General features: G+C 57.0%; 1 protein-coding gene and 1 long non-coding RNA gene across 3 annotated transcripts; one reads left to right on the top strand and one right to left on the bottom strand.

Annotated features, from left to right (window-relative positions):
• Nucleotides 1-2,276: 2,276 nt before the first annotated feature.
• Nucleotides 2,277-13,879, bottom strand: Slc22a11 (solute carrier family 22 member 11). Of its 2 annotated transcripts, XM_076844737.2 has the most exons (10): nucleotides 13,487-13,879; nucleotides 12,501-12,604; nucleotides 10,020-10,174; nucleotides 9,772-9,940; nucleotides 8,225-8,348; nucleotides 6,799-6,914; nucleotides 5,204-5,418; nucleotides 3,979-4,087; nucleotides 3,167-3,370; nucleotides 2,277-2,340 (listed from the first exon to the last, which is right to left on the bottom strand). In XM_076844737.2, the coding sequence occupies exons 1-10, from the start codon at nucleotides 13,877-13,879 to the stop codon at nucleotides 2,277-2,279; spliced, it is 1,653 nt and encodes a 550-aa protein (XP_076700852.2). The 2 variants fall into 2 exon arrangements, with proteins under 2 accessions (XP_076700852.2, XP_076700853.2); XM_076844738.2 differs by lacking the exons at nucleotides 3,979-4,087; nucleotides 5,204-5,418.
• Nucleotides 13,880-22,178: 8,299 nt separating this feature from the next.
• On the top strand, nucleotides 22,179-24,569 carry LOC143391937 (uncharacterized). The gene is made up of 3 exons (XR_013090301.2): nucleotides 22,179-22,591; nucleotides 23,452-23,566; nucleotides 24,006-24,569. It is a non-coding gene; the product is annotated as an uncharacterized LOC143391937 (long non-coding RNA).
• The last annotated feature ends 1,969 nt before the right edge of the window (nucleotides 24,570-26,538 follow it).

Here is a 26,538-nt window from a genome sequence, read left to right as displayed (position 1 = left end):
AAGGAAGGAAGGATGGAAGGAGGGAGGGAGGGAGGAAGGAAGGAAGGAAGGAGGAAGGAGGGAGGGAGGGAGGGAGGGAGGAGGAGGAAAGAAAGAAAGGAAGGAGGGGGGGGAGGGAGGAAGAGATGATTGTGTCTGTGTCCATGGGCGATATTGGTTTGCAGTTTTCTTGTCTTTTTCTGGTTTTAGCATTAGGGTGATACAAGGCTAATGGAATGAGCTGGAAGCGTTACCTCTTTTTCAATTTTCCGGAAGAATTTGTGTCGAGTTACTATTATTATTTTTTTTAAATGTTCTTATAGTTGTAGATGGACACCATGCCTTTATTTTATTTTATTTATTTTTATGGGGTGCTAAAATCCAACCCAGTGTCTCACACGTGCTAGGCAAGCACCCTGTCACTGAGCTACAACCCAGCCCCCAAGTGACTTTTATTTTTTGCTGAAATGTTTGACAGAATTCACTAGGGAAAAACATCCAGGACGGGAGTTTTTTTCCATGAGAAGGTTTTAATCATAAATATAATTTATTTAATAGATTCAGGGGTAACAAGGTTACATATTCCTCTGGAGTGAACTTTGGGGGGTGAGTCTTTCAAGAAATCTGTTAGTTTCACTTAAGTGGTTGAATCGATTGGTAGAATATTTCCCATAATAGTCTCTCTTTGTTTGTTAAATCAACTTGCATGCAAAAGGCCCTGAGTTCAATCCCCAATACCAAAAAGATAAAAATAAAATAAAATAAATTCATTGTAATTAGTTGTTCATGACAGTAGAATGCATTTTGACACATTGTATACAAATGGAACTCAACTTTTTCCTCTGGCTGAACTCGGTGCAGAGTCCCCGCCAGTGGTGCAATCATGATATGGGGTAATAATAGTCTGTGATTATCATTTTAAAGTCGCTGGATTTGCTTTCCCTTTTGTTGGTAGTAGACATCTTTCCTCTTTCTTTCGTGATGAGCATAGCTAGAAGTTTAAACATTTTATTGATTTTCTCAAAGAGCCAACTTTAGGTTTCATTGACTTTATTATTTTTCTATTTCTCTGATTTCTCCTATTTGTTATTTTGTTTCTTCTGCTTAATTTAGGTTGAATCAACTTTTTTTTTTTTCTTTTTCTAGTTTCTTAAAACTTGTGCTTTCTTCTTTGACTCATGGATTATTTAGAATTGTGTTACATAGTTTGAAGAGACTTTCTGGTCCCAAAACATCTTCCATCTGATTTAAAGTCTATACTGTGTGTGAGATCACGTTGGGGACCTTCAGGGGCTGCCCAAGGAGAGACCTGTTGTGTGTGTGGGGGGGGACATGTGACCTGCATTCTGAGTCACTGGAGGGTTTTAAGCAGAGAGGGGGTTTGAATTGTGTTTCTAAATAAGCATTGAGGCTGCGTATGAAGATGGTGCGGATGTCAGGGACCAGTCGGGACCAGAGGCGATGGAGGCATGGATCAAGGTGGTCGCCACAGAGGAGAAGTAGACGGATTTGGAGTGCGAGGAGGTAAAACTGATTGGTCTGTGTGTGTCCCATGTGAGAGAGGTCCCTCCTTATTCGGGACCGAGTACTGTTCCTGTCATCTCTACCCCATTGGGGGTTCCGTTCCCTGCCCACCAGCAAACAGGCCAATCACACCCACCTATAGGAACCAGGAGCAGCCCACCCTCTCCGCATGACAATGCCGGCCCCCCACAGTCCCAGCTGTCCTTGGTGCAGGACCTCTGTGTGCTGTATGGAGTGGTCTTCCCTGGACTGTGAAAGTGCGTGACTAATAAAGTGCTGTCAATCCAACTGACCTGTGTTTGGCCACCCTTGTGATCCCCGATGGTAAACAGTTCCTTATTCAGAGTGGCACAGCCCCTGTGTGGCAGGCGACTGGTCCAGGGTGGCTGGGCTGGATTTCAGACCCCACCTGCCTCTTGGCTGGGTGCTGGTGCAGGACGCGACCTGTGCACCTGTCCCTGGCACCTCCTCTAGCAGGCTCATTTAGCCAGCTCCGGCCCATGCTGGGAGGGAGGCTCCAAAATCATTTCCCCTTCACAGATGAGGGCTCTGTAAGTGGTGGGGGTGAGGGTGGAAGCCTGTCTCCAGTCGGGGTAGCTGAGTAGGTGTGTGAAGTGTGGGCGTGGCAGGGAAGGGAGAGGACCCGCGGCGTCCATGGAGCTGACCCAGGCAGCCAGGCTGGACGAGACCACCTGGCTTCCACCCTCGGATGGGAGAAGAGGCAACTCTGTCCCCCAAAGTTTTTGTACCAAAGGGCTCCACACGGCAGATTTCTAGAGCCAGGTGCTTTCTAGAGTGACCACTTCTTGCCGGTCGCCCCTGGCCACAGCTGATGCCCTAGAATAGTCCAGAGAGGAGAGTGGGGGTGAAGCAGCTGCATCATGGAGGGCGGAGCTGGGGCTGGGTTAGGGAAGGGGAGCCTGCGACTTTAGGGCTTTTCCTGCGCTGCGTCCCCCAACCCAGGACAGTGCTGAAACAGTAGGCAAGGGCCACCGGCCAAGTAAGTCAAAGAATGAATCAAGGCCCTGCTTCCACGAGGTGAGCTGCGGCACCTCCACCTGGCTTCTCGGCAGGCCCTGGGGGCGGGGGTCTGTGGCTCTGGGAAGAAGCCCCTTGAGACGCAGGGAGCTGGGGCTGAACTTGGTGCTGGAGGGAGCAAGGCTGGGGGAGTTTTTTGTTTTCTTGTCAAAGGCCACTTCACAACGGAGGTGATTCTGGCTACAAGACAGAGCAGGGAATGTCCCCTCCTTGTATTCTCTGGAGGAAGGTATGCAGGTGGCAGGATCTGCTCCCATGGGGTGGGGGTGGGGGCGTGGAAAGCACTCACAGTGCGTCCCTCTGGCCTGGCCTCGGTGGGAACAGGGGACCAGGACCAGGGAAGACACTGTGGGTCTTCTCGGGTCGGTTTTGGCGAGAGGTTCCGAACCTGCTTGGGCGCTCGCCCCAGGCGGGCTGGCAGCTGGGCCTGACCCTAGCCATCACCTTTCCTGCCTAAGGTGCAGCTGCAGCCGGGCCAGGACCCTGGGCTCCGTCACTTCATCTCTCCCACCTGCCTTTCTGCCCATCAGCGGGAGCAGCCTGTCATCATCCCCGCAGGGTGGCTGTGGAGCTGAACCCAGCCCGGCTCCATCCATTCCCTCCCCGGGTGGCGCGGGGCACTCACTGACTCTCCAGGTCCTGGATGGTGTCGGGGAGGGGCAGCCCCTGGGTCTCCGGGAGGGAGAACAGAAGCAGGCTGGATACGATGGGGATGGCGCCGTAGGAGATCGGGGGCAGCAGGGGCAGCGCCTGGTGGGCCATCCTGACCAGGGGGCCCATCATAGCCCCCAGGCGGCCTACCGACTGCAGGAAGCCATCCGCGGTCATCCTGTGGGGAAGGGGGCCCAGGGCCACGTCACGGCTGCCACTGCAGCAGCGGGATGCCGGGGAAGGGCTGCAGAGTGGCCCTCCTCAAGGCCGCCCGCAAATGCTGCCTCCTCCATGGGGCCCACCTGGAGTTTCCCATCTGGTCCTGTAGGAGGACTCTTCAGCGTCTGTCATTTCTTTAGGTGACCAGGGCTCACCTCAGCGCTCCTGGGAGGCCACTGAGTTCAGGTTTTCCCACGACAGCCACAAACTCAGTAAATATTCATCCAAAACAAGCTCAGGAGAGGATGGGCAAACAGGAGAACAGGGGCACCACAAGTGGCCCCACCAGCTGGCCCTGCCTCTGCCAGGTGAGCCTGTCACCCCAAGCCTCAGTCTACGGAACTGTCGACCGTGGGCTGGGGCAGGCTCCAGAGGCCGGTCCTGCACTCTAGGTCTGCCGAGGGGACTCGAGGATGCAAGCCCCAGGCAGGAGGCCCCAGTCCGCCTGACCTAGGAGGTCCTTCCCGGCCCTGGCTGTGGATCCCGAGGTCCCTCCCAGGGCCCCCCTGGGGTCCCTCTCTCGCCCTGCCCTAACCGTGATGGCCCTTCCCGGCGCGCCCAGCCTACCGCAGCGGGGTGGGGAAGAGCTCGGTCCTGTAGACGGTGAGGCAGGTCAGGCTCATCCCAAAGCATCCTTTCCCCAGCACAGCGAAGGCCACGCGCAGGGTCTGCAGGTCTGCGCAGAGGAAGGGGGGCAGTGGGTCTGCACGAGGGGCACCCCAAGAGCAGCTGGCGGAAGCAGGGGGCCGCCTTCTCCTGCCAGCCCTCGGCAGGGCTGATGCAGGGCCAGCCACCAGAGCCAGGTGGGGACAGTGAAGAATGAGGCAGCCTGGCCGTGGGCTGGGCCTCTGGGGGCAGCTGGCTGAGTAGGAGAGGCCACCAGGCCCATGGTAGGTCCTGGGTGAGCCGGGCCCCAGAAGCCATCTCACTGCCTTGGCCTGTCTGCAGGCACCAGGGCGGGGTGTGGCCCGAGCCCGGCAAGAAGGTCCAGGTCTGGCTCACTCTGCCATGGGCCTCGACTTCCCCTCCCACCCCTGGTCACGAAGGGGCTCGAGGCCCGGGGGGGGGCTCTGTGGCAGAGCGCTGCACTAGCATGGGGGAGGCCCTGGGTTTGATCCCCAGCACCTAAGGAAAAAAGTAGGAAAATCTTCTAAACTGTCGGGTGAGATCCCCACGGAAAGGCTTGGTCTTTGGATGTGTTCTCAGTGCAGCGTGTCACTGGGCGCTCGGGGCCTGCTGTGGCCTGCTGTGGCCTGCGGGGTGGGAGCACTGTCTCCCTCCTCCTCCATCAGACCCTCCTGGCTGCCGCTGGGCATCCTCTGCCTCCCTCCCGGTTCTGGGGCTTTACAGCCTCATTCAGAAAGAAGAAAGGAAGACGGGGCCCTTGGCAGTCTCCCCAGATCCCTGCACACGCCTGACGTGCTGCTTGATGAGAGAAGAAATGCATGTGCACACACACGCACACGCACGCACACGGCTCGCACAACGCACACACTCACTGTGCTCGGTGCTCTCTCTGCCTCAGTGTGAGCAACAGCTCTACCCGCCCCCGTCTGTCTCGCTAGCTGAGTGACCTTGGGCACCAGCTTGGCCTCTCTGAACCTCAGGGGCAGGGCTGGCAGGGGGCACTGGATTCCTGAGCCAGGGCAACAAAGGCGGCAATGTGTGACCGTCAGAGCTGGCGGACAGTGACTGTGGCCACAAACACGCTCCTCTCTGGGGCTGGGGGAGGGGAGGAGGCCAGATGGCCAGTGCGGTGGGGTGGGCAGGGAAGCGGGTCCCTGGGCCTCACCTTGTGGCACCAGCATGTTGGCCAGGATGGAGACGCCGGCCAGGGCCTGGGACCCCGCCAGTGTTATACGGCGGCCAAAGAACCTGAGCGAGAGGATGGTGGTGGCCCGGCCCAGGAAGTCCACGGCTCCGAAGAGGGCTTGCAGGAGGAAGATGTCCCTGCCCAGGCTCTGCAGGTCCAGGACCAGCCCGTAGTAGGAGAACAGCAGGGAGAAGCTGCGGGCAGAGCCAGAGGTGGGTCCCGGCCCACAGAGGAGAGGGACCCCAGCCCCCGAGTCACCTCCCACCACCCACGAGGTCTGCCCATCAGAGCTTGCCATGGCCAGAGCGCGAAAAGCTTGTCCAGTGCAGGACGTGTCTCCCAGGGCCAGGCTCGCCCCAGAAAGAGGCAGGGAGGCTACGGCCTCCAGTCCACACCCGGGCAGGGTGGCAACGGGCTGGGGCGGTGCCTCCGGGGCTCCCTGGCCACTGATCAGCTGGATGACCTGAGGCTGTCTTGGTGGGTCCCAAGGCCAGTCTCAGGGTCTCCATGGGTCAAGCTGTGCTGCCCCTTCAGTGCCCCCCAGCCCCTTTTAAAATGTGTCCCCATCCTCTTAGGATGGCCACTGCCCTCAGCCCTGCCTTCTGGCCACGACTACTGCGACCCGAAGCCGGCTGAGCTCAGGGTTTCTATGCAAGTGTCACTTGAGGCCAGCATGAATGGGGCCCAAGGTGGCAGGACACTCAGGGATCCGGAACCTTCCTGGGTAACAGCTGGGTTATCAGCTGAAACCCAAGAGGGTCTCGGCTCGCGGCCTCTGTCTGCATAACGGAGGAACTGGCCGGAAAGGAGGGAGCCTGGAAGGTCTTTTGAGCGGGGATGGGGGGTGGGGGTGGGGGAGTGGCCCTGGATATTGGCCTCCTCCTAATTTATCAGAAAAAATTAGACTAAAAATAACAGAGTTCAAAAAGCATTTGGTCCTATTCTTTGTCCAAGGTGGCGAATATTTGCTGGAATAGCCCGTATGTAGTTAAATGTAGCACAAAATGAACTTTTTCCCTACCTTCAGTCTTATTTCAAGATAAGATTCTAATCAACCTGATCTTCATTCTCAATAAGCTGTTGGACGTCACTTCAATGGAATTTAAGGGGCTTTTGCAGGTCCCAGGTGGCCCTGGGCCCCAGGCAGGCCTCCCTGGAGTGGGCCTGGTGGTGACAGAGCCCATGAGCCGGGAGGCCGCTCAGTTTGGGTTCTCGCGCCAGCTCCATCACCTTGGGTGGGTTACTGAGCCTGCTGGCCTCCACTTTCCCCCTCTGCGGAGTGGGGTGCCCTGAGGGGAGAGGCGATGCCCGGCCTGGTCACCCTCCGGGGGTGCAGCTACTGGGATAAGTCTCCAAGGCCCACAGCAGCCTTGGTTGGTCCCTGGCTGCAGCCTGACCAGTGCTGGCTCCACAGCTGGCCAAACCCAAACCAGCCTCTGGGTCCCTTCCACCCTCCCTCCCTGCCAGGCCTCTGGCCTCCTGGGCACTCCTGTGAGGCCTGAGGACACTGTGTTGCCTGGACACCAGCCCATGTCCCAGTCCTGTCTCTGGGAGAAGGGACCAGGACAGCGTACTTCACCATCAGCATGGCACAGGTCCTCCAGCGGAGCATTGGCACACGGAAGAGGTCCAGCACTGACCCATGGTCCTCTGCAGAGGCCATCTCTTCTTCCATGCTGGACATCAGCACCTCCAGGGAGAACAGGGCACAGTGATGTTGGGACAATGGCCCTGCCTGCCTCACGCCTAGAGTGCTGTCCAGGTGTGGGGAGGGGTGGGCAGATGGTCTTGGCTTCTGGACACTGGTGTGCCCAGTGCTGGGGTGCCATGGGGCAGAGAATTTTCCCTCTGGACCCTGACGTTTCCCAAGGCCACCTTGCCTGAGCGGAGGAGGGGCCTATGGCCCAGGCTGGCATGCTCCCCTGTCCATCTCCGTTCCCTGGCTGGCTCCAGGGCAGGCTTGCTGTAGCCAAGCCACTCCTCAGTGCTCCCGGAGTGTCCACCCTGTCCTCCTGTGCCTCTGGTCCTGCCCACCCTGTGTTCATCTCAGCCCCACCATGACTTCTTCCTTGGAAGCCTGCTCGGTCCTCCCACCCCCAAGAGCTCAGGGTTCCTCTCATCTCCGCAGCATGTCCCCATCTGACACCTGCTTTCTGGAAAGAGCTACCTTTAAATAAGCACAACCTGTTCCCCAAATCCACTAAGAAGTGCCAGGAGGCAGGTGTGCAGCACATGCAGGCTGGCGGTGGGTGGTGCAGGTGATAATGAGGGTGTTTTGTTTTTGGTGGTGATGGTGAGGAAATAGTGATGATGTGGTGAAGGTGATGGTGGTGGTGGTGACAGTGGTGATGGTGGTGACAGTGGTTGTGATGGGGGTGATGATGATGGTGGTGGTGATGGTGATGGTGACAATGGTGATGGTAGTGAAGGTGACAGTGATGATGGTGGTGACATTGGTGATGATGGTGATGGTGGTGATGGTGATGGTGGTGATGGTGATGGTGATGGTGATGGTGCTGGTGGTGATAATGATGGTGGTAGTGATGGTAATGGTGGTAGTGATGGTGATGGTGATGGTGGTGATGGTGATGGTGGTGATGGTGATGGTGATGGTGATGGTGACATTGGTGATGATGATGATGGTGGTGATGGTGATGGTGATGGTGATGGTGCTGGTGGTGATAATGATGGTGGTAGTGATGGTGATGGTGGTGATGGTGGTGGTGGTGACAGTGGTGATGGTGGTGATGGTGGTGATATTCATGGTGACGGTGGTGACGGTGACAGTGGTAATGGTGTTTGCATGGCTGTGGAGATGGGGATGATGACGGTGTTGAGGTCGGTGTTTGTAGAGATGCTGACGGCTGCGCTGTTGGTGGAGTAGATGGAGGCGTTGGGAAATGGTAGTGGGATGGTGCTGATAATACAGGGAGATACCTCAGTGGATGTCCTTTCCCAGGTCAAGTTTCACACTGTGGGTCACAAACAGCAGCATCTCACCTCTATGGTCAGCGTCTTTTTGGCCTCCTTGTGGCCGTTTATCCTGGCCACCTTCTTGAGTTCCTGAAGCGCTTGTTCTGGTTTGCCCCTGATAATCAGCCACCGGGCAGACTCTGGCAGCCACCTGTTGAGGAAGCAGGTGCTGTGGTCGGGACTTGACTGTCCCTGTTCCCACTGGGACTCCCTGGGTCGTGGGGGGAGGGGCAGGGAGTGGCAGGGCCTCCAGCTGGATGGTACCAAAGACAGACAGGTTTTTCCTCTTGGGTGCTTCCAGTGCCAGGCCAGGAGGCTCAGAATTGGGTCCCAATGCCTGGCCACCCTCAGATGCCAAGAACCTTCCCACTTGAGCTGTGCTTCTGGCCAGGAGGCCTGGGAGGGGATGTCCCCAGAGGTGGCCACCTGTCCAGTGATTTGGGGGCCACTTCTCTGATAGAATGGCCACGTGGTACTGAGCTCATTTTTGTTTAAGGCTCATTTAAAACATCCCCAGGCAGAACTGAGCGGCTGCCCTTCCCCAACCTCAGGGAAAGATGGGCTGGGAGAAGCATTTCCCTAGTGATTTGCCCCGTGCACCGGGGCTCAGGTGCAGGGAAGCTGAGAAGGACTTCCGGAGGAGTCTGACACCGTGGTTTCAAGAGGCAGCTTGCCGGGGTTCCGATCTGGTCTCTGGTACTCATTGACTGGGTGACCTTGGCAAATGACCTCTGGGCCTCAGTTCCTCTTCGGAAAACAGACCAATAACTTCATCTTCCTTATTAGAAGACGTGTTGATATGCCCCTGGTGTTGGGAGCCACCCCAGGTAGGCACCGGCCCCACGTGACCAAGGTGACCTAATCTGTACAGTTATGGGATGGCCGCCTTCCTTCCTGTCAATCCTGTTTACAGAATACAAACTCCATGACAGTGGTGACTTTTTGTCTGTTTTGGTCTGATGTCTGGCCTGGAGCAGGAGCTCAGTAAATATTTGAGGGCGAATGTCATCCTCTACCCGCCCACAGCAGGCTCATCAGTGCCCAGCTCTGCCGGGCTCCAGCTCAAGAGAACTTACGGTGACACTAATTTGGATTTGTTCTCCTGGGTCCCCTCCCCCAGTCCCCACACAAGCAGGTGCTCCCAGACCTCAGGGATTTCTGCAGCACCAAGAAGCACAGTGACAGTGATGTGTTTTCCTAGCCAACGTCGGTCCTCATGACTTGATGCCAAGTGACTGGAAGGACTGACCTGGTGTTGGGGACGGGTGTGAGCCAAGGGAAGTCACGCCACCCGCAGCCCAGCCCAAAGGCTAAGTCTGCTCTGGGACTCTGGCGGGACTCCGGGCCGGTGGCCCCAGATCTTCCCATTTTCCAAAAAAAGGTAGAAACATTATTTGTCTTTTTTGAAGTGTCACCGGAAACTGCCTGGTGAGCAGGGAGGGCCCAGCTCATGTCATCATCATCTAGGGCTCCCCACAGGTCAGGACCGTAGCTAGCCAGGGCAGTGGAGTGGGAGGAAGGGACTCCCTGCCACCCCGGGTCCTCCTCAGGAAGACACCCCACCCTGCACTGACCAGGATATCAGGGAGATGGCAAAGAAGGGCACGGACACGGCCAGCTGGAGGTCCCTCCAGTCCCGCAGGGCGAAGGCCAGGCCGGCCAGGGCCATCTGGCCCGTGCTGAAGGTGCATCCCAGTATCGTCATGGAAACAGCCCTCTTGTGGGTCGTGGTCCACTCCACCACTGGAAGGCGATACAGACGCACAGGTGAGGGCGTCCCCTCCCCACTACCCCAGGGCAGGGGCACCCCCAAGGGACTCACTGAGCGTTGACAAGGTCAGGATGATGCCCGCTAGCCCGAAAGCACTCAGGAACCTGAGGCTGCAATAGATGAAGAAATTCGGGGAGAAGACGGTGCCGGTGCTGGCCATGGCCACCTGTAGACAGCACCAGCTCAGCATCGGCTTCCGCCCGAACCTGTTGGGGAGACAAGCAAGCAGGGCCTGGAGGATGAGGACACGTAGCAAGCGCTTGCCTTTGAGGGCCCCCCGAGGTCAAGGAGACTGGTGCAAAGCCTTCTGGAAGCTTCTGGAGCTGCTGGGAGTGCACACGGAGTACTGGTCTCCATACGCCAGGTGCTGTGCCCTCAGGGGCAGTGCGGCCCCATGGTCCAGAACATGGGCTTTGGTGTCAGATGCGCCTGGCTTTGAGTCCAGCGCTGCCCTTCCTGGGTGACCTGGGCACACACTGGGATGTTCATAATGACATGCCTCATGGGCTTGCTGTGAAAATCAAAACCCCGAGCAAGGGGGCTGTGGAGCAAGGAGGCCAAGTGCACATGGACCTAGACAAGCCAGCCCGGTCCTCACCTGCCCAGGAAGTCCCATGAGACCAGGCCGACCCCCATCCTGGTGCCCGGGCTCGCCGTGTCCTCCAGGGCCAGCCCAGCCCCAGATGCGACTCATTCAGTGCAATCGCAGTGCACACTGAGCAGGTGGAGCTGGGGGCAGACCTTGGCCTTGCCTGTCTGCACAGCACCCAGGAGTGCGGACACCAGGCCCAGACCAGGGGACCCACAGATCAATCCCAGCTTGGCTTCCAGTATAGATGGCCCCCAGGACACAGCAGTCCTGGGATGGAGCCCCTGAGTGTGGAACCTGGGCCACACGCAAGCTGCCTGGGTCCTGTCGTGGTCAGGACAATATAGCACAGTAATGACAACTCTGCTGGGCTCCCTGGGGCCAGGACGGCGCCTTGGTGGGTTGGGGTGTTGTGGGGGGATAGTGCCTGAGCTTTTGTGCTGCCTCCTAGACCTCTGGATCGAGGGCCAAATAGGTATGGTCAGCAGTGGGCGCCTGGCCCAGAGGGCGCAGTGGAAGTGGCTGGACTAGCTTTGCTGTCCATCTGGGAGGGATGGATGGGCGGGGATAGGCTGAGCTCCCTGGTAGGCGGGTGGCAAACCAGGAGTGTGGATGTTCTGGAAGCTCAGAGAAGGAAGGTCATCCAGGAGAGCTTTCCTCTCAGCCTTAGGTCTGAGTGTAAACGTGACCTGGTCAGAGGAGGCTCCAGTCCATCTGCAAATCTGCCCTGTCCTGGCCAGTTCTTTCCTGTCTGCTCTGTAGCTGCGATACCTTTCCGGGGTGACTTACTTACTCATCTGTGTCCTGGACAAGCTGAGTGCTCCCCTCCCCGCCTCCTTCCCCACCCATTTCTCCTGGAGACCGAGTGTGTCCCTGTGCCTGGCAGGTGCTTGGCCCATGTGACATATCCAGGGGAGGCCTTAGGACTGGAGGACAAAGGGGCAGAGGAGAGGCTGGTGGGGAGGTGAGGGCCGCTTGGTGGGGGAGGGGAGCGGCCGTGGGCAGCAGGCCCGTGGCTGGCTGACCTGAGGGTGGGGCAGTGGGACATGGGAGAGGGCTCACTCTGGGGAGCCTGGCCAAGGTCTAAGGGACACCTAGAGCAGCCTCTGGGTTGGAAGGGACGGCCAGGCAGGGGACGCACTGAGGAGGCAGGAGGAAGAGACCTGGAGGGGCGGGGGTGACGAGCAGCTGTGAGGGACAGGGACCCCCATGCAGAGTTGGCCTCCCCTCATAGGAGCCAGGAGCATATGGGCCCAGAACTGTCCCCGAGGGAGGAGGGCTGAGGGGACACCCCATCTCAGGACGTGCAAGACAATGCCGTTGGGGGAGGTGAGGGGCAGGATCTGGCCACTTCAGAGGCAGAACAGCCCAACCAGGCCTGTTCCCCCAGCTCTGGCCTTTGTCCACCTCTCCAGGCCTGTGTGACACAGGACATGGCCCTGACCACTGGGCAATGCAGCCCTGGACACACCTGACGCCCTCTGGCTTCTTCCTCTCTGTCAGGCTGCCCTGCGGGCCTCTGCTCGGTGCCGCTTCCTCTGGAAATCCCTCCACCCCCCATGATGAGTCCACCCCGTCCTGTCCCCATGGCCCCTGTCCATATTTCTGTTCCCCTGCATGTCATGAGCCCGGAGTTCAGAAAACAAGGAGCCTGTTTCTCTCAGGAGGCCATTGGCTCCTGAGGGCAGGGCGCACAGTCCCTGGCTCACAGTAGCTGCTCAGGGCAGCTGGGTGCCGTGGCCGAGGGTCGAGTCCCACCGTCCAGGCTACAGCATGGAGGCTCAGATGTTAGGTTCTCGGGAGTCTCTGTCCCTGCAGCTCAGGACACAGGGCAGATCTAGGGGCTCCATCTCCTAGGGAACAGGGACTCTCATCTGGTACCTCTGTGCCTTTGGCCTCTGTGATTCTGTCTTGAGGGAGGCCAGAGGGGAGGAGAGACTCACCGGTGGGAAAGGAGGCCCCAGATGAAGAAGCCCACCAGGATCCCGGCCATGTAGACGGACTGGCCCATGGGCTTCAGGCCCCGGGAGCTGCACACCAGGTCCCACTGGAAGAAGAGGAGGCACCTGGTCAGCCAGCCACCAGGGTCCCTAGTTCCTGGAGGCAGGTCACATGGCGTGGGAGACGGGTCTGCTGGCAGTGACCTCAATGCTCCAGGGTCACCCAGCTGCACAGCGGCATGGTCCTCACAGCTTTGCTTGCCAAGTACCGGCCATCATAGGACCCTCCCCACACGACCGAGGGGAGGTTGGGACCAGAGACAGGCTTTGGGAACAGTGACTGCCACCTAAAAGCTGCAGGGGGAGGCTCTGCTCTGCCCATGTTCCTGGTTGAAACACCAACGGGACACCCCCAGGGGCCTCCTCATCCATCAGTGACCCAGCCCAGGTCCAGACGGGGGTCACCACTGGGAGCCAGGAAATACGTATGGAGTGATAAAAATTCTTCGCTTGGCCAAACCTTGGCCATTTTCCTGAACCTTCTCCTAGGCCCACCTGGGAACTTCCTGTACAATCTGATTTTAGCAAAGAACCCGCTAAATGAGTTCAGCAGGAACATCCCACTCTGAGTATCTGGCGGTTCTTCAGCCTCCTCCGCCCCCTCCAGTGCCGTCTGACGGCCTGGCCTGACTTGGCAGGAATCCCGCAAGGTCGGTTTAGCCACAACCCCCCTCAGCCACTGGTCCCCTGCAGTTCCTCGCCTACACATTGCCCATTTATATTTGGACTGAGCCCAATCTCTGACCCTATCACAATGTCCTGGGTAAAGTCTTCCTTCGGGCACTTTAACAAATATCACCGAGTAACTCTTTAACATGCAAGAGTGGCACGTCCTGTACCATCAGCGACACAGCCACTGGGTCCTCAGCTATAGGTGGGTGGCTGTCAAGGGAGCCGAGCCGAGCGGGCGGATGTGGGGAGTCCCTTACCTTGGTCACAATGGTGGAGGTGAAGGTGCCGTGGTCATAGACCCAGCCGTCCACACACGGCTCTGTGGCGGCCTCGCTCCAGTCGGTGGCCGTGGCGTTGGGGTCCAGGAGCTGCCACTGCGGCTGGCGGAAGCGGAGACACTGGTGTGGCTGCTGGTTGGGGCCCCGTGGGATGGAGACAGCCAGGAGGGCTTCAAGGGAGAGGTTTGTGGGGGTCTCGGAGCCATTGTCCAGGGCGCGGGCCCAGCAGCGGTGGTCAGGGACAGCAGCGGAGAAGTTCTCCATGAGCAGCTGGGAAGGCATCCAGACGGCCGGGAGGAGCAGGGTCAAGACCTGCAGGGCCTGGAAGAGGCCCATGCCCCCGGTCCCCTCCAGGAGCTGTTCAAATGCCATGGCAGAGCTGGCCCTGGTGGTCAGTGGGCAGCTAAGGGCCCGACCTGCTGTTTGGGACCAGCTGCAGATGCAAGATCCAGGTCCCTCGCCCTGACTAGGCCGGGGAGGGACAGTAGTCCTGTAACTAGCTGAGCCAGTCCGGAGAGGTCCTGGAATGGCTTTGAGGGAATTCCTCCTTATCCTGTCTCCAGCAGTGACCTCTCGGTTGTCTCAACACTCCGCGGAGGGGACATCAGCAGGGAGCACCCCCAGGTCCCCCGCCGCCTGGATCGTCTGCTCCAGCTGCCCAACAAGTCGGGCTCCCGGAGGGCTGAGCCGCCTTCTGGGTTCTGGGGCACCAAGAGGGAAAAGTCAAGTGGATTAATAATAATAATTTCTTTAAAAAGACGCACGGCCGTGGCGTTACTGAATTACAGTTGTGAGGGAATCTCTCCAGACGGCTGCCTCACAGGGTTGGTTAAAGTTTAACCTCAGCGTGGGCCCCAGGCTCGGGTGTGAGGAGCGGGGTGCAGCGGGCGGCTGGTCAGATGAGCTCATTCTCTAGTCCTGACCCTTCCCGGCCTTCTCGGTGGGGCCTCCCAGTCGGGAAATCACTGACCTGACCTGAACCCATCCCCACATCAGTTCAGGGGCTGAAGCCAACCGTGAGCCCAGGAACGGGCTCCTGCACTGGGGAGGAGGCTCTGGGCACAGGGTTGGCCGCCCAGCTGGCGGGAGGGCTCCGGCCTGGCCCTCTTCCTCTCCCTGTGCCCCTCCTACCAGGTGGCACCGGGAGACCAGCTCACAGACGGGCTATTTGGGGAAGCTTCTATTCTGAGGTTCCAGATTGCTGCAGTTAGACTGCAGGTCCCCCCCGGTGGGGACCATACCTACCATTTCCTGGCATCTCTTGGCAGCCCCCTGTGGGCCAGAGCTGAGCAGGCACACGGGGAGGAAGTGACCTGTTGTCCAAAGCTAGCTTCCAGGAGGGTGAAGCTAGCCCTACACCAACGCCCCACCTGGCTGTGCCTCTTAGTGACAGCCCAAGGCAGGCTGCGTGCTCCTGCCTACGGCCCTCAGTCACTCCTTATGATGGCCCAGGAGGGAAATGGTGCTAAGTCCCTCAAATAAGGAAACTGAGTCCCAGAGAAGACAGGCAACTGGCCCAGTGTCACCCAGCAGAGTCCAAATTCAAAACATTCACCAAAGCCCAAACTTTCTCCGATGCCCCTGGACAGCCGCTGGGTGCCCTCCAGCCTGTCAAAGAGCAAATCCCAGCCGTGAGCTGGAACACAGGATTTGGGTCAAAATTAGGGCCAGCCCCCCGTCACCTCCCAGGGTGTGAGAGGAAGGCAGCTGAGTCAGTTCCGGAGAGGTCTGAGGAGTGCTGAAAGTGTGGGTGAGGTGTGGGTGGGTGTCTAGACCCCGGGCTTCTGAGAACCTCCCCGAGGGCCTGGGGAACTCGGCCAAGATCCAGCCAGGAAGCCAGGGCCTGAATTTCAAAGCCAGGTTCCTTCCTTACCCTGCCTCTCTGGGCTGGAACTCATTCGGAATTTTAAAATAGCAAAGGGAGAGGGAACCAAGTCACACGAAAGCACAGGAGGTCGCAGGAGCGGAGCTAATTGGGCCTAGCCCCAGCCTCGGCCATCCAAAGGCCAGGCCTCCCGTGCAAACACCTGTACTTCAGCCCTGCGGGGGGCAAACTCCGTCCTCGCTGGAGAAGCCTGGACCTGGACACCTCTCTGCTTCCGACTTCCTGCAATGGAGGGGGGCTGTGCCGGGGTTTGCACACCTGAGCTCGCTAACCAGAACCACAGCCCGAAAATGCACGGGTGAGGCTGGGCCCAGTTCCACTTAAAAATAAACCCCGGGGATTGAGGTGGGCCTCACTTCCAGAATCTCTGGCCCCGAGGGCTGCTGGAGTCAGGAATCCATTTCCCTTTCTCCTTCCTCTTCCATATGCTTTTAGCATTTTTTTCTTCTTTCCTGCCCTTTGCCAGTCACGGACACCCTAGGCTTTGCTTACAGCAGAAGGTCAATCCTCCCAGATTTGCCAGAAGGCTCCCGGAATCTCCAACTGACTTTCCTCTTCCAGGCCAAGGAATTTTTAATTTTTAATTTTTTTTTTTTTTTTTTTTTTTGTCCCTGGGACTGCTGGGGGCAGGGCTTGGTGCAGCTGCTCCGCCACCTGGTGGTCCCACCTGGAACTGCAACACCTGTAAGACCCGGCTCATCCTACCTGTGGGGCCCATCCTCTAGGGGTACACCCCTTGGGGGAGAAGCAGGCTTGGGGAAGAAGGTGGGTAACCTCAGATTACAGTCACTAAGCCCCACATTAGATTACTAAGTCTCATTAGATTAATTTGGGTAAAGTGAGCCCCTGTTACTCAGAACCAGAACTGCCACTAGGGTTGACTTTCCTGGCTAAGGACTCCTTCAAATAAACCCCAACCCAGGCCGGCCGCCAAGGGACCTTAGGCAGTTCACTTCCCTTCACTAGACTCCAGGGTCCTTGTCTCAAGATGGAGGCCTCTGCTTTACCTAGTAAGATTTAAAAGAAAATGAAGGAGACAGTAAATATTAGTTATGAGCCAGGTGGGGTGGCACACACCTGTGATTCCAGAGACCCAGGAGGCTGAGGCAGGAGGATCACAAATTTGAAGCCAACCTCAGAAATTTAGTGAGAATGTAGGCAACCCAGTGAGGCCCTGTCTCAAAATATAAAGAAAGGGCTGGGGATGTGATCCAGTTGTTAAGAGCCCCTGGGTTCAATCCTTGGTACAAATAGAGAAAAAAATTAGTCATGATGCCTACATCACCATCACCATCATCACCATCACATCTCACCATCTCCACCATTACCAACACCATCATCCTCCTCACCATCACAATCATCCTCCTCACCATCACAATCACTACCATCATCACCATCTTCATCACCACCACCATCACCACCATCATCATCACCATCACCATCATCATCACCACACCATCTTCATCACCACCACCATCACCACCATCATCACCATCACCACCATTATCACCACATCATCATCATCACTATCACCACCATCACCATCACCACCATCACTATCCTCACCATCACCATCACCATCATCACCACCATAACCACTATCATCACCATCACCATAACCACTATCATCATCACCCCATCCTCACCATCTTCATCACCACCACCATCACCACCATCATCACCATCACCACTATCATCATCACCATCACCATCACCATAACCATTATCATCATCACCATCACCATCATTATCAACACCATCCCCATCTTCACCATCACCACCACCATCTTCATCACCACTATCATCACCACCATCATCACTACCATCATCACCACCATTACCATCACCACAATCATCACCATCATCACCACCACCATCACTATCACCACCATCTTCATCACCACCACCATCACCACTATCATCATCACCCCATCCTCACTATCACCATCACCACCACCACCATCATCACTACCGTGACCACCAGCACCACCAGCACCACAATCATCACCATCATCGTCACCATCACCATCCCCGCCACCCCCACCAGCACCAGCTCCATTGCAATTGACCAATTGTTCTTCCTTTTTTTTCTTTCCCAGTTGAAGCTACAATGTTTCAGATCCAGCTGGGGTCAGGAGCCCTGGGTGGCCACTCCCTGCAGCCCTGCAGAACCTGGACTGGTCAGCAGGGAGGCTCCTCCCTGGGTGCACCCTGTGGCTCTCTGGGGCTCGAGTTCCACTACGTTTCCCAAGGGCCGTGTGACGGTGCCCAATGATCCATCAGAAAGTCAAAGAAACAGTGGCCACAAAATGTCAGATTTCCTTCGCGTCTAGAAAGCAGGCTGCAGCCCACTAGTGGGGAGCTACTGAAGGTCCACCATAAGGGCAAGCTCGGGGATTCCCTCTTCAGTCCTCTGCCCCCACCTGAGGGCACCGTTCTGGGGTTTTCCCAGTGACCAGAGGCCAAGGCCCTGCCTTCTTCCCACGCCACCCTGCCCCAGCCCTCTCCTGCCCCAGCATGGACAGAGGAGAAACCACAAACCCAGCTATAGGAGAGAGGAAGCTACTGCCCTGACCCCACTCCCCAGAGGGACCCAGGTAAACACTTTAAAAAAAAAGTGTTCAGAAATATGTTCACATAATCATTATAATCAGTTATTTTGATTAAGAAGTCGTAGGTGCACAGCAACAACCCGCTGCTCTAGAAGTGTGTAAAGCGCCGAGTAAGACCCCTTTTCCCAACTGCCCCCGGCCTTGCCACCTGGCAGGCATATTCTTCCAGAACAATCTAAATGAATTTTCAAACACAGGCTAAACTTTTCAAAGTGCTGAATAGAGAGTAAATTCACACCAGACCAAAATAGAAAAAAGGTGTCCAGTGAGAAGTCTGTCCACTCTAGCAGCCAAACTGTCCTCACTTGGCACACCAACCCCCAGGTGGCCCTTCTTAGTTCTGTGCGTCCCTTCAGAGTTTCTTTCCAAAACCACGCCCAAGGGTCGATTCGCGTTCTCATTTTACTTCTTTTTACACAAAAGGGAGTTTTCCACTCGGCATGTGCTTCCCACGCAGTCTCCTAGGTGCTGTCCCAGAGCACCCCCTTTGTATGTTACAGCTGCGTTATTTAAGGGGTCTCCTATTGGTGGCCACTTGGACTGTGTTAAAAGGCTTATTGTACAAGGAGGGACAAACGGGTAACTCTGCACTCACGCCATTTCAGATGTACGCTGGAACCTCTGTAGGATAAAGTTCCAGAAGGGGGCTTGTACCCTGGAAGGCTCCCCAGGGACATGTCCTTTAATACTGTCCCCTACTCCATACCAACGACCACTGTTACCACACTTGAGGGGTTTCCCCGGTATCACAGTTAAAACATGATACCCCAGAGCTGGGCATGGTGGCACATGCCTGAAATTCCAGCAGCTTGGGAGGCTAAGGCAGGAGGATCACAAGTTCGAGGCCAGCCTCAGCAATTTAGTGAGGCCCTAAGCAACTTAGTGAGACCCTGACTCTAAATAAAATATTTTTAAAAGAGCTGGGGGTGTGGCACAGTGGTTAAGCCCTCTGGGTTCAATCCCCAGTGCCAAAAAGAAATACTTCAGTGTAGCTTATTTTTGCCTTTTTCTTCAGAGTAGGGCATCTTTTAACATATTTAAGATGCATTTGTGTTTCTTTTCCTATGAACCATTTTTTTCACATTCTTTGCCTATTTTTCGCTTGTGACAAGCCCTTTATAGATTGGGGAGGTTGGTTCTTTGCCTGTGACATAAGTTTTAAATGTCTGTTTCCAATTTGTCTTTGATGTCGTGTTGTTGTTATTGTTAGTCTTTGGCATGTAGAATTCTTTTGTAATTGAATTTATCAACTTCTTCCATTTTGGCTTTTGGATCTCGAGTCATAATTAGAAGGGCCTTCTCCTCCTCCTCAGGCGATGAGGGAATTCTTTCATGGTTTGTTTTTCTTTAATCAACAATAGTTGTCGAATTTCTCACCTGCCTTTTCGCACCTGCAAAGTTGCCAGAGTGACTTTCCTCCCATGGATATGACGGATTTTCTGGACGGATTTCCTGGTGGAGCCGACTTTCATTGCAGGACCGACCCCCGCCCCAGGCCAGCTGTGGATGGCCCGGCTGTGGGCTGGAACCTGGTCCTTCCTGCTTTGTTTAGAGGTTTTCATGGATCTTTGCATCATTAATGTCCACATCTAAGACTGGACTGCAGTTTCCTTTGTTCCTTTCCTGGCAAAATTGTTAACAGTTTTTTTGGGGGGCGTCGGGGGGGTACTGGGGATTGACCTCAGGGGCACTGGACCACTGAGCCACATCCCCAGCCCTATTTTGTACTTTATTTAGAGACAGGGTCTCCCTGAGTTGCTTAGGGTCCAGCTTTGGAGAGGCTGGCCTTGAACCTGCCATCCTCCTGCCTCAGCCTCCCAGCTCAGGGATTCCTGGCCTGCTCCACGGGCCCAGCTCCTATCAGGTTTGGATTTCAGAGTTGCACTCCTCGCCTTGAGGAGCCGGTGCGTCTTCTCCTGCTCATTCCAGGTGGGGCAGGGCTTCTCCTCCTTCTCCTGCCTGCACCATTGTTATGTGGTTCTCTGTGGTGGAGTCCAGCTGGCCTGGTCCTTGATGTGGAAGGAGGCTGAGAACCAAGGCCTCAGGACCTTGGGTACTAGGGAGGAGGGGTGGCAGGGGAGGGCTGAGCTGCTGTTTAGGAAGTCTGATGCCACACCTTGGCCTTGAGTGGGCACACCTGCCGGGCTCCTGCGCTGCATTTGCTCTTATTCTGCAGGTTCACGCTGCCGTGGTGAGCCCCTCTGAGCTTTGACCGGATGTAAGAGCCGCAGCGTCTGCACACGGGTGACTTCTGAGCAGCCACAGCGGTGTCCTGCCAGCCACGCGGCTCATCCCGCGCTGGCCCACTTTGGTTTATTTCCCTTGCGTCTGGGGTGGGGGGGCAGGAGCCTTCTCGCTGAGGCCTCCTCCAGCCGGCGGCGGGCACCCAGGGCTTCCTCTGCTGCAGAAGCTACAAAATGCTGTGGCCTTAATGCCCCCAAAGAGGCCTCTAACCAATGACAGAGGACCTGGTGGATTAAGTCCCCGGCTCCCTCGGCCTCGGTTGCTCACGATGGGGCTCCCTTCCCTTCCCTGTCCCCCATCCCCCCAGAGCCTCCTGGGATCACCTCCAAAACAAACCATGTCCTTCAAATCTCTGTTTGGCACAGGCTTTGGGGACCCCAGTCTAAGGCAGTGGGTCCCAACCTTCTTTGTAGGGGTGACTGCTGGTTCATAGTGGCCCCTACAACCGCACACCAGCCCAGGGCAGATCATCAGCGTGACTGGGACCTGCTCGGGACGACCGTGGAGATGGGCCAGCCACTGATGGGACATTGATGCCCAGAGGTGTTAAATGGCTCTCTAAATCTGAAAGGTGACACAACGGGGCGGTGACCAAGACCCAGGAACGGTGACTGACACTCAGCTCCCTCCAGGTGTCTGCGGCCTCTGGGGTCCCCTTTGTGTGCACCAATCAACTCAAGGGACCCCAGGTTGGAGACGTAGACAAAAGGGTCCTGAGAGGTGTCCCCCCACGCCCCCATCTTGCTGCAGATGGAAGAGGCTGAGAAGGGGAATCGCCTGCCCTGGGGGTGGGGTGGGGGCGGGTGATAGAACAAGGACCAAATCCAGGTGCCAACCCTGGAGTCCAGTTCTCTCGATGCTGCCGGTGGTCACCAGAGGATGACCTCACAGTTCAGGGCACTGGGTCACCCCTGGTGCCTGCTGAATGGTGGCCCCAAATGACCCATGCCCAGACCCTGTGAATGGGACCTTATTTGTAAAAGGGTCCCTGCAGATGCAGTTAACGGTCTCAAGTGGAGCTCATCCTGGGTCCTCCCGGAAAGATCCAGTGATGCGTGTCCCCATCCGAGACTCCCAGCGGAGCAAGGGAGACAAGGGAGACGGCGGCAGGAGCCCAAGGTCGGACAGACGCAGCCACCTGCCAAGAAACCTGGCTCCGCTGTGAGTCTCTGATGGGGAATGTTTTGAATTTGGATCCACGCATCAGGAAGCAGGAAGGCAGCTCCTGGAGCCTGGGGACGGAGCGAGTCTCCGCCACTCCTTGGACTTGTGGCCTCCAGGGGTCTGCGGCTGTGAGCCCCCGGGTGGGGGTGGGCATCTGTCCCTGCAGCCCCAGGACACACCCAGACGCTTCCATTCCACTTAGTTCTTGAACTTGTTTTCTCACAAGTTTCCACCCACTTACCAAGAGCGGCTCCCAGAGGCTGGGAAGGGATCCTCCACGGACACGTGGAGCCAGCCCCATGCGGGGCACGGGGGACCCAAGATGAATCGGCAAGGAGGTTCGTCCAGCGGGTACAATGATGTGAAGTCATCACACCACACTCTGACGGTGCGCCATCAGCTGGACCCAACATACAGGGGACAAAGGTGGGAGGCATTACTGGGGCTCAGGGAGGAGTTGAGAGGGCACAGATGTGATAGCCGGGAGGGGACATGCGGGTGGTGTTCCAGGCAGATGAACTGAGGCTGGGCCAGGCGGCATGGGAGAAGGGGGTCTGAGCACCCGGGGAATCTCAGGACGAAGGGTGGCACTGGGATGGACTCCACTAAGGCCTTGGGAGGCCCTGTATCAGGTCAGCACTGGGCAGACAGTGGGGATGACCAGGAGACTTTGGGACCAATGCATTTTAAAGATTCGAATTACGGGAATTATCCCGCAGGGGAACTCTCTCCAGAGCGGGTTTTATGGGGTCCGACTCTCCTGGAGGCCTCGACGATGATTCAGAATCTCAGGACTTCACAGCCTCTCTCTGGTGAGGGGCAGAACCTGACCTCCAGTCCCTCTGGAGCAAGCTTGTCCTGGTCACATGTTGGATTAACCTGTAAGCCCGGTAACCACGGTCCCCACCTCTTGGCCGCCTCTCGCTGTTTTCTTGACCCGGGCCCTGAGAACTCCCTGGCTGGGGAGGATTTTTCCATCTTGGTCTCTAGGTCGGCCCACATCCGCCCTGGCCCCTGGCCAATGTCATAGCCAGCACCGTGTGGTACCATGTGACGCTCTAGCTATCTAGGAGCCCTTACCTCAACCCGAAGAGGACCTGGGGGAGCCAGTCACAGGGAGGTGAACACTGCTGACTCATCTGGCACCCGAGACCGCTGAGGTTCCAGGGAATCCGCTGTGTACGCTGCATGTGACGGACCCCATTACGAACTCCCAAGTCTGAGGGACAAATGGGCTGCTGCCTGACCTCACCTGAGCCAGGCCCTCACCTGAGCCAGGCCCCACCTGAGCCAGGCCCTCACCTGAGCCAGGCCCCACCTGAGCCAGGCCCCACCTGAGCCAGGCCGCACCTGACCCAGGCCCCACCTGAGCCAGGCCCCACCTGAGCCAGGCCCCACCTGACCCAGGCCCCACCTGAACCAGGCCCCACCTGAGCCAGGCCCCACCTGAGCCAGGCCCCACCTGAGCCAGGCCGCACCTGACCCAGGCCCCACCTGAGCCAGGCCCCACCTGAGCCAGGCCCCCACCTGACCCAGGCCCCACCTGACCCAGGCCCCACCTGAGCCAGGCCCCACCTGAGCCAGGCCCCACCTGAGCCAGGCCCCACCTGAGCCAGGCCCCACCTGACCCAGGCCCCACCTGACCCAGGCCCCACCTGAGCCAGGCCCCACCTGAGCCAGGCCCCACCTGAGCCAGGCCCCACCTGACCCAGGCCCCACCTGAGCCAGGCCCCACCTGAGCCAGGCCCCACCTGAGCCAGGCCCTCGCCATCAGCCCTGACATCCCGGAGCGGGGAGTCCCTGTCCAGGCCCACATGCCGATGAGCAGAGGACTGTTGGGGTAAACCCAGCCCCAGCCCCTTCCCTTCCTGAGCCCTAGGCAATGGGGCCCTGGTGGGAAGCTGCTGGGTCCCTGAGGTTTGCTCCCTGGTCTCCCAGGGGGCGCGGGGTGGGCTTGGTGCTCAAGTTCTCGTTTCTCTCTCCTCCCTCCCCAAATCCACGGGGACCGAGGGAGGAATTCACGTGGACACTCAATTCAGTGAAGGAAAGCTGAGAAAAGGCAAACTAGGCAAAGAATATTCACAAAGACCAGAGGTCACAGGGACAGCGAAAGCCCCAGACCCGAAGGCCCACACCCCATGCAAGAGGGGGAGAGTGAGTTCAAAAGCCACCGCCTTTCCTGGGAGAAGGGAGCCCAGGGAGAGGCTGGGGGGGGGCGCAGGCCACAGGCACAGGGGTGACTCCTGGAAGGGGCTTGTGCTGATCAGCTGTGTCCCCACGCTTGGCTCTGAAGCCCAGGTGTGCCCGGAGGTCAAGGTCCAAAGCCAGTGTAATGCTCTAGAGTCACCAAGTGGAATTCCCCAGCTGGGTGCTGGGGCCGGGGAACCTGGCAGCACCTGCCACGGTGGGACGTGTTCTCCAGAGTTTAGGGGTTGGCACGTAATCCCCAAGTTCACATGTATTTGGAGACACGGGGCTTTGGGGAGATAATCAGGGTAAGATGAGGTCATCGGGGTGGGGCCCCTGATGGCATTAGCGGCTTTATAGGAAGAGGCAGAGGGCCCTGAGCCGCCGCCTGCTCGTCTCCCCACAGGGTGTCCCCGCCATGTCAGGAGGCAGCCAGGAGGCCCTCGCCAGAGGCCGGCACCTTGCTACTGGACTTCTCGGCCTCCAAACTGTGAAGAATAAGTTCCCCTTCTTCAAAATTACCCAGTCTGTGCCATTCTGTTTTAGCAACAATCAAACAAAGGCTCAGACAGTGCCCTGGGCATTTTAAGGGTCCCACAGGGAAGTGGAGCCTTTTACTCAGAAAATCAGACTCACAGATTCCTCCTTCCCTCAATTACCCTAACCAGGGCTCTCCCAGCCAGAGCCGCCACTCATGACGTTGGGCCTGAGGAACATTCCAGAAATTGAACATTTTGTCTACCCCTCCTTCATCTTCAAATATGTATGGACAACCAGAAAACACCCCCCCGCCATGAGGAGCTCCAGGGCAGTGAAGGAGAGACCCCCACTCCACTAGCACAAGAACCAGCTCAGGGGGTGACACAGTAAGCCGAAGGAAAAGGTCAAATAACTAGTTTACATTTCCAGAGAAATCCAATAGGGCATCTGGATTTTAAATAACAGACTCCTGCCATTTAAAATTGCAAACACGACGGACAAAAACTAAAGCCTTCCATCCGTGGGTTGAATAACGAGGTGGATCCAGTGTCCTGGGTGTTCAAGACAAAGAAGGCTCTCAGCTCAGCGCCAAGGGGCACCCACCGGCCTGTCAAACATCAACCCAGAGCTGCACGACGTGGACGTTGGATAGAGGGTTCTCCACATCTAGGTCAGAGAAGGCAGCAGACATGGGGATTGGAATGACAGAAGGAACAAGAAGAGAAAACCTCTCTTAGGTGGAAGAAGACGGAGATGTTGCATTGCAAGGTCCCAGTCATGGCCGGGGACATGTCTGGGCTCCTTGAACACAGGCAGGTTTGTATGTTAAGTGTCCATCACGACTCTGGCAATTTAAGTTGATATATATATATATTTAGTTGCCAGTGGACTTTTTTTTTTTATTGATTTGTGGTGCTGAGGCTCGAACCCACTGCCTCACACATGCTAGGCAAGCACTCTGCCACTGAGCCACAGCCCCGTCCCCACGTTGGCCTTCTTTCATCCACCCATTCATGATCTCAATCGGCCAGCCTTTATCCAGGACCCGACCTCACAAAGCACAGTCTAGTGGGGAACAGACCAGAGAACAGTCAATCACAGGGCGGCAGCACAGCATGGGGCTCAGAACGGCAACTGTGGAGCTAGGCTGCCCGGCTAGACTCTGGTCACCGTCACCAGGCACGTGTTTCTCTGTACTTCATGTCATTCCACGTAAAATGCACGAGGGTGGTTTCTCTATCGTAGGTTGTTTCGAAGACGAAGACTTAAGGAAAGCGCTTAGGACAGCAACTGACTCACAGGCAGACCTCGGGGACCCGACGGCTCCTTTCCAGGCCGCCACAATAAAGAGAACAATGGTAAAAGAGGGAGTCTCTGAGCGGTGCATGTGGAAGCTGTGTTTCTCCTCGGCTGTGGTCTCTTAAGTGTGCAATAGCATCATGTCTCTAGAAATGTGCAGACCTTAATTAAAAAACACTGAATTGCTAAAAAATGCTAATGATCATCTGAGCTGTTGGAAAATGGCGCTCGCAGATCGGCTTGGCGCAGAATTGCCACAAAGCTTCAATTTGTAAAAAAAAAAAACACAAAAACGCTGTGTCTGCGAAGCACAATGAGCGGACTGCGGTAAGATTCCTCCGCATGTGCGCCTCTGACATGTCTGGCAAGGCGTGGTGCTGAGGATCCAGGATTCAGGGGTGTCGTAAGTGCCGGGATGAGGGGCCCTGGGACCTGAAGGTGGGCAGCCGCCAGCCAGGCCTGGGCACCACCCTGTGGAAGAAGCCTGCAGCCCTGCACCAGCGCCACCTCCCTGGGCCAGGGCCTTGCTGTCTGCTTGGCTCCTGAGAGGTACATCAGGTTGGTGCCTGGGGCCCTGGGCTTGTCACACCCTGTCTGGGTGACACTGACAGGGCTACAGTGTCCCCAGTGCCTGCAGGAAGCTGCCTGACACTCTAGATATTTCACATTTTATCAGAGAGTCTCACTCATCCATAAGCTGATTTCTTTTCAGCACATCACAGGTCCTCAGCCCCCAAGGCCACTAGCCAGGACCAGGGACAACTTGTGGGCAGGGAAGGCCTGGTGGATAAACGGAATGGGCTGGGGGACTGCTGGGCCCTTCTGGAAGCATGGCCTTGGGATGGGGACTGGGGACACAGGCCACGGTCCCTCTTCAGAGCCACCCCCAGGGACATGGAACGGGAGGGGCTCCTGGAGGTGGGGGGATTTGAGTTTCAGTCCCACAAGGTCCCCAGGAGAACAAAAGCAGGGCTTACTTGACGATTCTCCTCTCTTGAAGGGTCCCACACCCTGGCCTCCTGCCGCCTCTAGAATGTTCAGGGCGGAAAACAGGCTCCTCTCAAGGGGCTGGACACAGCCAGGCTCTGAGGGTCCAGCCAGCCAGGCCCAAGCCAGGTGGATCCCACCATGCATGGGATGACCTGCGGTGGCCTGGAGCC

This window comes from Callospermophilus lateralis, chromosome 2, assembly GCF_048772815.1.
Source record: "Callospermophilus lateralis isolate mCalLat2 chromosome 2, mCalLat2.hap1, whole genome shotgun sequence".
Lineage (NCBI taxonomy): Eukaryota > Metazoa > Chordata > Mammalia > Rodentia > Sciuridae > Callospermophilus > Callospermophilus lateralis.
This window is presented reverse-complemented; position numbering and strand designations above follow the sequence as displayed.

Coding starts and splice junctions, on each gene's coding strand:
- Slc22a11 (XM_076844737.2), bottom strand. CDS start 13,879: ATGGCATTTGAACAGCTCCTGGAGGGGACCGGGGGCATGGGCCTCTTC. Junction 8,349..9,771: donor GCCATCTCCCTGATATCCTG/GTCAGTGCAGGG, acceptor CTTCCTCAACAG/GTGGCTGCCAGAGTCTGCCC. Junction 4,088..5,203: donor CAACATGCTGGTGCCACAAG/GTGAGGCCCAGG, acceptor TCCTCTGCGCAG/ACCTGCAGACCCTGCGCGTG.